Source organism: Gavia stellata, chromosome 3, assembly GCF_030936135.1.
Source record: "Gavia stellata isolate bGavSte3 chromosome 3, bGavSte3.hap2, whole genome shotgun sequence".
NCBI classification, from domain to species: domain Eukaryota; kingdom Metazoa; phylum Chordata; class Aves; order Gaviiformes; family Gaviidae; genus Gavia; species Gavia stellata.
The window spans coordinates 1,400,146-1,412,582 of record NC_082596.1 but is presented as its reverse complement, the minus strand read 5'-3'; the positions used below and the strand labels follow the sequence as shown (position 1 = coordinate 1,412,582).

General features: G+C 55.0%; 1 protein-coding gene and 1 pseudogene across 1 annotated transcript; both read right to left on the bottom strand.

Moving 5' to 3' along the window:
* Window positions 1-2,612: 2,612 nt before the first annotated feature.
* Window positions 2,613-6,704, bottom strand: LOC132322097 (uncharacterized). The gene is made up of 4 exons (XM_059836291.1): window positions 6,638-6,704; window positions 6,458-6,593; window positions 3,149-3,243; window positions 2,613-2,941 (listed from the first exon to the last, which is right to left on the bottom strand). The coding sequence occupies exons 1-4, from the start codon at window positions 6,702-6,704 to the stop codon at window positions 2,613-2,615; spliced, it is 627 nt and encodes a 208-aa protein (XP_059692274.1).
* A 1,774-nt stretch (window positions 6,705-8,478) lies between these two features.
* On the bottom strand, window positions 8,479-9,251 carry LOC132322095 (feather keratin 1-like; annotated as a pseudogene).
* Window positions 9,252-12,437: the final 3,186 nt, after the last annotated feature.

Below are 12,437 nucleotides of genomic sequence, written 5' to 3'. Positions count from 1 at the left end.
CCCCAAGGGGCACGACCATCTTTGCGCATGACAGCATTTTTCAGCAAGCAGCTGTTACATGCCACAACCTCGTGAGTAATACGGTGGGACGTGTTTTCCTTCCTGAAATTCTGCAATTTCATGTTTTCCTCTAGAGGACATGTCCACTTGGCCCAGGCGGCAGCTTTTAAGTGAGAGTATTAGAGGCCAAAGGCTGGTGTTGATGGCACGTGTCAGGGCAGGTAGAAGTCATGACCAAAGCATAATAGAGATGGGGTGTCATCGGTGAGGTCATCCCGTGGCACTTGTGTGGTGTGGTTTGCGGGTGCGTTGTGAAGAGGGGGCCTCAATTCATCTCAGCCCTGGGCGGCTGGTCTTGGTTTGGAAGTGTGCTGCACGTGAGGGTCTGCCCCTTCCAATTGCATTCAGTCCCTCCCCGCTTTGCTGCCAGCTCGCTAAGCCTTTACTAAGGCCTGGCCTTTCCCATTGAGTGTGCTCTGTGGGTGCCTTGGTGCCGCTGTTGCTTGTAAGGTTGTAGCTGGGAGAAAGGAGGCTGCCTGTTTGGGGTTGTGCCTCCTTGGTGCCCTCCCTGGGAGTGTCTGCATGCAGGCAGAGGAGGGCTAATTGGAAGAGCATGTCATTGTCCTGTCAGCTACGGTTCAGAGCTCGCAGGCCCTGTGATGTGGGGAGCCCTGCCAGGCTCTCCAAAGGCTTGTGTTGGCCCCTCCATAGCGCTCCCCTTAGCTGGGGATGGTACATGTGCAGAGTAGGCTTTGGTGTGATGCAGTGCTTGGGCTATGGCATGATACAGTGCTTGGGCTCTGGTGTGACACATCCAAAGAAGAAGAATGAGAAGAAAGAGAATTTGGAGATTGCTGAGGGGAGTTGGAGGCGAGCATGCAGCACATGGCTGCAGAGCCGAGGCCTTGGTGGTGATGGATGCATGCTGAAGGGTTGATGAATGCAAGGCCTGCCTGGATTGAGCTGAGGTGAGTGTTTTGCAGGCTGTTTGTCAGGCAAGCAGTGCTTGTTGCTGAGGAAGATGAAGGGAGGTAGGAAGGAATGCTGTGCGTCTGGAGATAAGCAAGTCCATGGGGCCTGAGGCGTCATAGCCATGAATGTGGAGGGAGCTGGCTGATGCTCTTGGGAGGCCCCTCTCCATTCTGTTGGGAAGTTGGTGGTGCCTGGGAGTGGTTTTTGATGGCTGGAAAGAGAGTTCATAGCCCTTGTATCTTGGAGAAGATCAGGAAGGAAGATCTGGGAAAGTAGAGGTTTCCTAGCCTGACCTCGTTTCTAAGAAGGTGATGTAGTAAACCCTCTTGGAAGGCACTGCCAATCCCCGTAAGGACAACGAGGTGATGGGGAGTTTTCAGCATGGATTTACAAAGGGGAAATCATGCTTGGCCAACCTGTGTGTCTTCTACTTTGAAGTGACTAGCTTTGTGGACGAGGAGAGAGCCGTGGCTGGTGTTTACGTTGACTTTTCAGTAAAGCCTTTGACGTTTTCTCCCCTTAATTTCTCATAGACCACCCAAGAAATTATGGGTTTGCATAAGTAGCCAGTGAGGTTGAGTGCAAACTGGGTGGGCACCTGGAGTTGAGCCAGGGTCAACCCACCACAGGTGAGTGGACCAAGCTGAAAAGATGTGCCATATCCTTGGAAGAGAAGGCAAGCCTCTTCCAGTGTGAGGGTGGTCAAGCAGTGGAACCGGCAGCGCAGAGAGGTGTCGGAGTCTCCATCCTTGGAGATACTGAAAACCTGGCTGGCCGTGGTCGTGGACAGTCTGCTCGGGCTGACCGTGCCTGAGCAGGTTGGGTTGAAGTAGATGATTTCCTGAGTTTCCTTGTGCCCTCACTGATTCTGTTTGCTGTAATTCTGCTTGCTGTGCTGGGCAGGGAGTCGTGCTGGGGAAGAGAGTTGGTCAAGGACGTGGTGCCATGGGGAGGTTGCGTCAGAGGCATGGGTAGAAGTGCATTAGCATGTCCGAGCCTTTGTTTGTGCAAGTGAAGGGCTTGTGTCATGGGCTGGAAGCCCCCGTTTAGCGGTCTGTGTTGTTGTTGTTGTTGCTGGGGACGTAGTTCCTAAGAGAGGTCTTGTAGCCCTTTTCCACCCACCCTGAGGGCCTTTTGAGCCCTGGCTTTGTGCTGTGTGAAGTTGGAAGAGCCTTGGGAAAGAAAGGAAGTGGAGGCGTGTCATGCTGGGATGCAGGACATCTTTATTGAGGCAAAAGAGTGAAAAGGAAGGAGTGAAAAGTGGAAGAGAGCCGGTGTGAGGTGCAAGTAGGGCACCCGTCAGCCAAGGTCCCTTGTGTGAGAAAGATCTTGTCAGAGCAGCAAGATCTTCCTGGTCTCGGCTGGTTGTTGGCTTGCAAGAAGGTGTTTGCAGCAGAGAGTAGTGGACATAGCAGAAGGGGCGATTCAAAGAAGGAGGTGGGAGAAGCGGAGGAGGTACATGGGCCATGTTTCCAGGCAGCCTGGGCTGGCCCCTTCCCTGCTTCCTTGCGTTTTCCCTTGAGAAGAAGAGCCACGGGCGCCAGGTCTACGTCCCAGTGACATCCTGGAGGTGCGTCCTCAATCGATTCCGTGTCCTCCCGGATGTGGGTGCTTGGTGTCAGGGGTGGTGTTGAGGGCCCTTAGCAGGGGTAGCAGCCTCTCCTGCCGCTGAAGCAGCCCAGGCCTCCAAAGCCGAAGCCGTAGCCAAAGCCACCGGAGGAGACGGGCACTCCCTGGGAGCTGAGGATGTTGCCCACGGCAGCGGATGAGGAGGATCCGACGGCGGTGTTCTGTGGGAAGGAGCTGAGGATGGGTCCTGGCAGGGTGACGACCACGGTGGAAGGCTGGATGACGACGCGGGAGTCCTCGCACTGCCTGACACAGGGCTCGTTGCAGCTGTTAGCCAGCGGGGTGGGTCCGCAGGGGCGGCAGAGGTCGTAGCAGGCCATGTCTGTGGTGTGGAGGGTTCCTGGAAGAGAGGGTGTTGAGGAAGTGGAGGGGAATGGGGGTACAAGGGGTGGTGTTGCAGGAGGGCGAGGGATGGGGAGGCGTGGTGTGGGACTGTGGGGTGTGTGGTGTTGGGGAGGCATCAGGATTGCTGAGTCTGGAGTCAGAGTGTGCTGGAAGAAGGGGCCAGGTGGGTCAGGAGAAGGAGGGGAAAGGGTTTCAGGCTCACCTTGTTGACTGCGGAGAAGGCGGCGTAAGGCGAAGTGTGTGAGGGAGAGAGGCTCTGGGACGGCTTTTATTCTTGTCCTCAAGGGGCGCGACAATCTTTGCGCATGACAGCATTTTTCATCAAGCAGCTGTTGCTTGCCACAACCTCATGAGTAATAAGGTGGGACGTGTTTTCCTTCCTGAAATTCTGCAATATCATGTCCTCCTCTTGAGGACATGTCCGCTTGGCCCAGGCGGCAGCTTTTAAGTGAGAGTATTAGAGGCCAAAGGCTGGTGTTGATGGCACGTGTCAGGGCAGGTAGAAGTCATGACCAAAGCATAATAGAGGTGGGGTGTCGTCAGTGATGTCATCCTGTGGCACTCGTGTGATGTGGTTTGCGGGTGCGTTGTGAAGAGGGTCGTGAGGCGCTGCCCCTTCCAATGTGTTCGGTCACTCCACACACTGCTGCCAACTCGCTAAGCCTGTCTTTAGGCCTCGCCTTTCCCGTTGGATGTGCTCTGTGGGTGCCTTGGTGCCCCGCTTGCTTGTAGGCTTTTAGCTGGATGTGTTGGGTTTTCGTGGCAAGGTTTTGGTAGCGAAGGGGCTACAGGGGTGGCTTCTGTGAGAAGGCTCCAGAAGCTTCCCCAGTGTCTGATAGAGCCAATGCTGGGTAGGTCCAAGATGGAGCTGCTAGTGGCCAAACATGAGCCAATCAGCAACGGTGGTAGCGCCTCTGTGCTAAACATATTTACGAAGGGGAAAAATCTGCTGCGCTATATTAACTGCATGAGAGAAGGGAGAAGGCGCTGGAGCCGAGATTCCCTGCAGCCTGTGGTGAAGACCATGGTAGAGCAGTTTGTCCCCCTGCAGCCCATGAAGGTCCATGGTGGAGCAGACATCCACCTGCAGCCCATGGAGGACCTGACACCGGAGCAGGTAGATGCATCCGAAGGAGGCTGTGACCCCATGTATAGCTCTGCTGGAGCAGGTCTTCTAGCCGGACCTGTGACGCCATGGGTGATCCACGCTGGAGCAGTCCGTTCCTGAAGGTCTGCACCTCGTGGAAAGGAGCCATGCTGGAGCAGTTTGTGAAGAACTGCAGCCCATGGGAAGGAGCCATGTTGGAGAACTTTGTGAAGGACTGTCTCCCAGGGGTCGGACCGCACAGTGGAGCAAGGAAGAATCAGCAGAGACAACGTGTGATGACCTGACCACAACCCGCATTCCCTGTCGCCCTGCGCTGCTGGGGAGGAGGAGGTAGAGAATTTGGGCGTGAAGTTGAGGCCAGAAGAAGGGAGGGATGGCAGGAAGGTGTTTTAGGATTAGGTTTTACTTCTCATTATTCTACTCTTAATATCTATTGGCAATACGTGAAATTAATTTTTCCCTTGACGGTAATTGGTGAGTGATCTCCCTGTCCTTATCTCGACCCACGAACCCTTGGTGTATTATTTTTCTCCCCCTGTCCAGCTGAGGAGAGGCAGTGATAGAGCGGCTTGGTGGGCACCAGGCATCCAGCCCAGGTGAACCCACCACAGAGCCCCACCTTCCCAGCAGAGCAGGGTCAGGGGCTTGTTCCTGCACCTGGTGCTCAGTGCCCCATGCTGTGGTGCAGGGTCCCCACGGTGAGGAGGATGGTGAGCTCACAGAGGGGGCTCTCTGTGTGACCTCAGAGCAGAGGGATGGTGGCTTGGGGTCCCCTGCACAGGTGGTCCAGGGACCCTGCAGCAGAGGGGATGGTGGTCGGGAGACTCTTGCATGGGTCCCTGCAGTGAAGAGGGGATGGTGGTGGGGGGATCCCCCCAAGGGTTCAGCTGGGGACCCCACAGCAAGGTGAGACCGTGGCCTGGGGACTCCCATATCGCTGGAAGCTGGGCACGGTGACACGGGACCCTGTGTGTGTGGCCCTGGCACCCCGCCGTGAAGGAAGATGGTGTCATGGGGACTGCCAGGAGATTGGTCTGGGGAACACAGGCTGCGGCCGCGGGGCTGAGGCTGGTGAGCTCTGGGAGAGCTGGTGAGGCCCGTGAGAGGCCCAGGGGGAGCGGGAGCGGCAGGCAGGGGAGGCTGGGAGTGACCGCCTGTGGGGTCTTTCTTTGGGCTGAGTGCCGAGGGCTGAGGCCATTTCTCTGCGCAGTGTTTGTGGGGCCAGAGCGGGACTGGACATGGTGGAGGGGAAATGGGAGGGGCGCATGCTGGGCTGTGCGCCTGAGAACCTCGAGGTGCTGTTTGTGTGCGGAAGGTTTGATGGAGCAGAATAGACTAGAGTAGAGTAGAGCAGTCCAGTTGGAAGGGACCTACAAGGATCATCTAGTCCAACTGCCTGACCACTTCAGGGCTGACCAAAGGTTAAAGGATGTTAATTAGGGCTTTGTCCAGATGCCTCTTAAACACTGACAGGCATGGAGCATTGACTGCTTCTCTAGGAAGCCTATTCCAGTGTTTGACCACGGTCTCTGTAAAGAAATTCTTCCTAATGTCGTCTGAACCAACCCTGATGCAGCTTTGAACGATTCCCATGCGTGTTGTCGCTGGGTCCAAGGGAGAAGTGATCAGCACCTCCCTCTCCCCTTCCCCTCCTCAGGAAGCTGCAGAGAGCAATGAGGTCACCCGTCGGCCTCCTCCAAACTAGGCAAACCCAAAATCCTCAGCCCCTCCTCAAAGGACATGCCTCCCAGCCCTGTCACCACCTTTGTTGTCCTCCTCTGGATGCTTTCAAGGACTTTCACAACCTTCTTAAATGGTGAGGCCCAGAACTGCTCACAGTACTCAAGGTGAGGCCGTACCAGGGCTGAACACAGCGGGACAATCCCCTCTTTTGACCGGCTGGTTATGGTGTGTTTGACACACCCCAGGATGGGGTTTGCCCCCTCGGCTGCCAGGGCACACAGCTGCCTCCTGTTGAGCCTGCTGTCAGCCAGCACCCCCAGATCCCTTTCTGCGGGGCTGCTCTCCAGCCACTCCTCTCCCAGTCTGTGCTTGTGCCCGCTGTTACTGCGTCCCAGGTGCAGAATCTGGCATTTGTTCTTGTTAAATTTCATGCCGCTGGGCAATCATCAATGCTCCAATCTCTCTAGATCCGTCTGCAAAGCCTCTTGTCCCTCAAGAGAGTCAACAGCACCTCCCAGTTTGGTATCATCAGCAAACTTGCTAGTGGTGCATTCATCTCCTGCATCCAGATGGTTGATCAGAATCTTGGACAGAACTGGCCCTAGAACGGAGCCCAGAGGCACACCCCTGGTGACTGGTCGCCAGCCTGATGTAGCCCCATTCCCTACAACCCTTTGAGCTCTGCCCTTCAGCCAGTTCTTCACCCAGGGCAGCGTGTACCTGCTCATCTCACAGCTGGACATCATGTCCAGAGGGATGCTGTGAGGGACAGGATCAAAAGCCCTCCTAAAATCCAGAAAAACTACATCCACCACCTTCCCTTCATCGACAGTGCAGGTGACCTTATCGTAGAAGGCTATGAAATGAAACAGGACGTTTCCTTAGTGGACCCATACTCACTGTTGCTGATGATTGCCTTGTCCTTTGAACGCCTTTCAGTAGCACCCAGTAGGATCTTCTCCATCATTTTTCTAGGTCCTGAGTTTAGACTAAGAGGTCTGCAGTTTCCTGGCTCTTCACTGACACCCTTTTTATAAGTTGGAATAACGTTGGCTGGCTTGCAGTCAGTGAGGACCTCTCCAGAGTCCCAAGACCTGCCCAAATTCAGCGTAACTGTGTCTTGGGGGTTCTTTGCCACGTGGGATGTGCTTGTTGGTGAGGAAGGCGAGGTGAGGCAGGAAGGGTATCTGTGCATCTGTGTTGATGGGTGCTGGAGTGCCTGGCAGGGAAGAGTCACGCTGGGCCAATTCAGGGCCGGGCTAGGGGTGCCAGTGGAATCACATCTGCCCCCCATAAAGGGAGGGTTGTGTAAGTGGATGTGCATAAGTCCATGGGGAAAGATGGTTTGAACCCACGATTGCTGCGGGCGCTACCCGATGTCCTTGCACTGGACATAGAAGAATCTGCTGGAGTTGAGTAAGGGGAGGTGCAAAGTCCTGTTCCTGGGGAGGCAACATTCCAGGTAGCAGGAGTGGCTGGGGGCATATTGGATAGAAAGCAGCTTAGCAGAGAAGGCGCTTGTGGCCCTGGTGGAAAAAAAATGTAGCATGAGGTAGAAAAGGACCTTGCTGCAAAATGGGGCCACCAGCCTCCAGTGTGTCATTAGGAAAAGCGTTGGCAGTAGGTTGAGGGAGGTGACCCTTCGTGTCTCCTCAGCACTGGTGAGGTCCCATGTGGGGTGCTGTGTGCGGTTCTGGTGTTCCCAGTGGAAGAAGGACATGGACGTAGTGGAGCAAGACCAGTGCAGGGCCACCAAGATGCTGAAGTGGCAGAAGCGTCATTCCTATGAGAAGAGGCCGAGGTGCTGGGATTCCTTACCTAGGAGGCAAAGAATGTGCAGGGGTTCTGTCATCAATGTGTATAAATCCCAGACGGGAGGGAGTGAAGTTGAGGGAGCGTGGTTCTTCTGAGTAGTACGCACGACTAGGACAAGAGTCCTTGGGCACAAGTAGAGAACACATGGCATTGCATGGGCGAAGAAGGCAAGTCTTTTCCAGAGTGAGGGTGGTCAGAGAGTGGAAGAGGTGGTGGAGTCTCCCTCCTGGGAGATACTGAAAACCAACCAGCCATGGTCCCAGACAACCTGCTGTGGGTGGTCGTGCTTCAGCAGTGGGTTGAAGCACATGATATCCAGAGGTTCCTGCCGAACTGCATGATTCTGTGATTCTGTTGGCTGGGAGGGCATGAGAGTCATTGTAGTGAAGAGAGTTAGTCAAGGGTGTGCTGGCATGGGGAGACTTTGTGAGAGGCATACGAAGGTGAGAATTATTGCGTCAAAGCCTTTGGGTAAGTGGTGGGTGGGCTTGTGTCATGTTCTGGAAGCCCTGAGGCACCGGCGTTGGTGGTGGCCTGTTTCATAGGAGAGGTGTTGTTGCCCTTTTCCACCAACCGTGATGGGCTTTTAAGCCCTGTTTCTTCTTGGGTGAAGAAAAGTGGAGGCATTTGAGGCTGGGATGCAGGAGAACTTTATTGAGGCAAAAGAGTGAAAATGCAGGAGCACCATGTGGAGGGGAGCTGGTGTGAGGTGCAAAGAAGGAGGTGGGAGAAGAGGAGGAGGTACATGGGCCATGTTTCCAGGCAGCCCGGGCAGGCCCCTTCCCTGCCTTCTTGCTTGGTGCCTTGAGCGGAGGAGCTGTGGACAGCAGGTCAACGTGCCAGGAAGGGCCCGGAGTTATGTCCTCAATCCATGCCGTGGTTTCCAGGATGTGGGTGGTTGGTGTCAGGGGTAGTGGCGAGGGCCCTTAGCAGGGGTAGCAGCCTCTCCTGCCGCCGAAGCAGCCCAGGCCTCCAAAGCCATAGCCGTAGCCGAAGCCGCCGGAGGAGATGGGCACTCCCTGGGAGCTGAGGATGTTGCCCACGGCAGCGGATGAGGAGGATCCGACGGCGGTGTTCTGTGGGAAGGAGCTGAGGATGGGTCCTGGCAGGGTGACGAGCACGGCGGGAGGCTGGATGACGACACGGGAGTCCTCGCACTGCCTGACACAGGGCTCGTTGCAGCTGTCAGCCAGCGGGGTGGGTCCGCAGGGGCGGCAGAGGTCGTAGCAGGCCATGTCTGTGGTGTGGAGGGTCCCTGGAAGAGAGGGTGTTGAGGAAGCGGAGGGGAATGGGGGTGCGAGGGGTGGTTTTGCAGGAGGTCGAGGGAGTGGGGAGTCGTGGTGTGGGGCTATGGGGAGTGTGGTGGTGGGGAGACATCAGGGCTGCTGAGTGTGGAGGCAGATCGTACTGGAAGAGGCAGGCCAGCTGCGTCTAGAGAAGGAGGGGAAGGGGTTTCAGGCTCACCTTGTTGACCGCAGAGGAGAAGGTGTCAGGAGAAGTGTGTGAGGGAGAGAGGTGCTGGGCCGGCTTTTATGCTGGTCCCCGAGTGCCCAAGGGGGTGAGACAGCCTTTGCGCATGACGGTATTTTTCAGCAAGCAGGCGTTGCATGCCACAACCTGGTGTGTAATGAGGTTGGACATGTTTTCCTTCCCACAGTTCTCCCTTTTTAATGTCCTCCTCTTGATTATGTGTCCACATGGCCCTGGCGGGAGCTTTTAAGTGAGACTAGGTATTTGGGAGGATTTGCATGGAAGGTGCGTGTCAGAGTAATTGGCAGATGTGTCCAAAGTGTAGGAGAGGTGGGGTGTTGTCCCTGAGGTCATCCCGTGGCACTCGTGTGGTGTGGTTTGCGGGTGCGTTGTGAAGAGGGGCCTCATTTCCTTGCGGCCCTGGAAGGCTGTTCTGGGCTTTGTGGGTGTGCCGGTCATGAGGCTCTGCACTTCACAGAATCACAGAATCATCAAGGTTGGAAAAGACCTGTAACATGATCAAGTCCAACCATCAAACCAGCACCGCCATACCCTCTAAACGATTTCCTGCAATGCAACGTCCACACATTCCTTGAACACCTCCAGTGATGGTGACTCCACCACCTCCCTGGGCAGCCTGTTCCAATGCTTCACCACTCTCTCAGGGAAGAAATTTTTCCTAATATCCAGCCTAAAGCTCCCCTGGCGCAACTTGAGGCCACTTCCATCGCATTTGCTCTTTCCCCGGCTTGCTGCCATCTCGCTAATCCTGTCTTTAGGCCTGGCTTTTCCCCTTGGGTGTGCTCTGTGGTTGTCCTGGTGCCCCTCTTGTTTTAAGGTTGTATCAAACCAAGCCACTTCCAATCATTTATGAGCGCTCATGTGTAACTGGGGAGGTCCCAGTTGACTGGAGGTTAGCAAATGTGATGCCCATCTGCAAGAAGGGCCACAAGGAGGGTCTGGGGAACTCCAGGCCTGTTAGTGTGAGCTCGGTTCCATGAAAGGGTATGGAGTAGATCATCTTGAGTGCCATCACACAGCACATACAGGACAAGGAGGCAATCAGGCCCAGTCAGGATGGCTTTGTGAAAGGCAGGTCCTGCTTGACTCACCTGATCTCCTCCTGTGACAAGGTGAGCTGCTTAGTGGATGAGGGAAAGGCTGTGGATGTTGTTTACCTGGACTGTTGTAAAGCCTTTGACACCATTTCCCGAACCATTCCGGTGGAGAAACTGGCTGCTCGTGGCTTGGACGGGCAAACTGTTTGCTGGGTAAAAAACTGTCTGGATGGCCGGGCCCAAAGAGTTGTGGTGAATGGAGTTAAATCCAGTTGGCGGCTGGTCACAAATGGTGTACCCCTGGGCTCAGTATTGGGGTCAGTTCAGTTTAAGGATCTACAGAGGGCTGTGGACAGGCTGGGTCGATGGGCCGAGGCCAGTTGTATGAGATTCAATGAGGCTCAGTGCTGGGTCCTGCACTTGAGTGACAACAACTCCATGCAAGGCTACAGGCTTGGGGAAGAGTGGCTGGAAAGCTGCCCTGCAGAAAAGGACCTCGGGGTGCTGGTTGACAGCCAGCTGAACAGGAGCCAGCAGTGTGCCCAGGTGGCCTCGAAGGCCCATGGCATCCTGGCCTGTATCAGAAATAGTGTGGCCAGCAGGAGTAGGGAAGTGGTTGTCCCCCTGTACGCTGCGATGGTGAGGCCGCCCCTCGAATCCTGTGTTCAGTTTTGGGCCCTTAAGTCTACAAGAAAGAGATGGAGTAGCTGGAGAGTGTCCAAGGAAGAGCAACGGAGCTGGTGAAGGGTCCATAGAAGAAGACTTATGAGGAGCGGCTGAGGGAACTGGGGTTGTTTATCCTGGAGAAGAGGAGCCTCAGGGGAAACCTTATCGGTCTCTGCAACTACCTGAAAGGAGATTGTGACAAGCTGGGATTCAGTCTCTTCTCCCTAGTAAGGAGTGATAGGACGAGAGGAAAGGGCCTCAGGTTGCACCAGGGGAGGTTTTCATAGGATACTTAGAATGCTTTCTTCATTAAAAGGGTTGTCAAGGCTTGGAACAGGCTGCCCAAGGAAGTGGTTGAGTCACCATCCCTGGAGGTATTTGAAAATCATGTAGATGTGGTGCTTAGGGACATGGTTTATTGGTGGACTTGGTAGAGTTAGGTTAATGGGTGGAGTCAATGATGTTAATTGTCTTTTCCAAGGTAAAAGTTTCCGTGATTCCATATGGGGCACCCTGCAAGGGCAGGTGAGTTTCTGGAGAGCCCGACAGTGTGGCGAGAGGCAGAGGAGGAGTGGAGCCCTGGTGAGCGAGGGCCTTTGGGGTTTTTACTTGAGGTGAGTACCGAGGGGTGAGCTTCTTTCCCTGCATAGTGTTTGAGACGCAGAAAGAGAATTTGGAGATTGCCGAGGGGAGTTGTAGGCGAGCATGCAGCATGTGGCTGCAGAGCCGAGGCCCTGGTGGTGGTGGGTGCATGCCAAAGGGTTGATGAATGGCCAGGCCTGCCTGGATTGAACTGAGATGAGTGTTTTTCAGGCTGTTTGTCAGGTGAGCAGTGCTTGTTGCTGAGGAAGATGAAGGGAGGTAGGACAGAGTGCTGTGCGACTGGGTGTCCGTAAGTCCACGGGGCCTGACGGGTTGCAGCCAGGAATTCCAAGGGAGATGGCTGATGGTCTTGGGAGGCCGGTGCTCATTGTCTTGGAATGGTGATGTGCCTTGGAGCAGTTCCTGAAGACTGGTAGAGAGCTCGTATCTTGAAGAAGATCAAGATGGAGGATCGTGGAAAGTAGAGGCTGGTGAGCTTGACCTCATTTCTGGGGAAGGTGATTGAGGAAATCCTTCTGGAAAGCACTATCAGGCCCAGGAAGTGCAAGAAGGTGCTGGAGAGCCGTCAGCGTGGATTTCCAAAGGTAAAACGGTGTTTGACCAAACTCTGTGCCTTCAAGGTTGAAGTGACTGGGTGTTGGACGAGGGGAAAGCAGTGGCTGTTGTTGAGCTGTACTGGAATGAAGCCTTTGTCAGTGTCTCCCACTACGTGCTCCTAGAGAAGCTGAGAAAGTATGGGTTGCGTAAGTGGCCAGTGAGGGGGAGTGCAAAGTGGCTGAAGGGCTGGGCCCAGAGCCTTGTGATCAGTGTCAGGAGAAGAGGCCATGTGCACAAGCGAAAAGAGATAGAATTCCGTGAGCAAAGAAGGCAAGGCTTTCCCAGAGTGAGGGTGGTCCAGGAGTAAAAGAGGTGGTGGAGTCTCTGTCCTTGGAGATACTGAAAACCCGAGTGGCCATGGCCCCAGACAACCTGCTGTAGGGGGCCGTACTTGAGCAGCGGGTTTGAAGAACATGTTCTCCAGAGGTTCCTGCCAAACTACATGATTCTGTGATTCTGTTGGCTGAGAGGGCGGGAGAGTCATTGTAGGG

What these genes read in the sequence shown, in the direction of transcription:
- LOC132322097 (XM_059836291.1), bottom strand. Translation starts at nt 6,704, where the DNA reads ATGATGGAGAAGATCCTACTGGGTGCTACTGAAAGGCGTTCAAAGGAC. An exon ending in CAAGGCAATCATCAGCAACA is followed by an intron (nt 6,594 to 6,637) that starts GTGAGTATGGGT and finishes TTCATTTCATAG; the next exon opens with CCTTCTACGATAAGGTCACC. An exon ending in TCCAGCTGTGAGATGAGCAG is followed by an intron (nt 3,244 to 6,457) that starts GTACACGCTGCC and finishes TCATGCGCAAAG; the next exon opens with ATTGTCGCGCCCCTTGAGGA.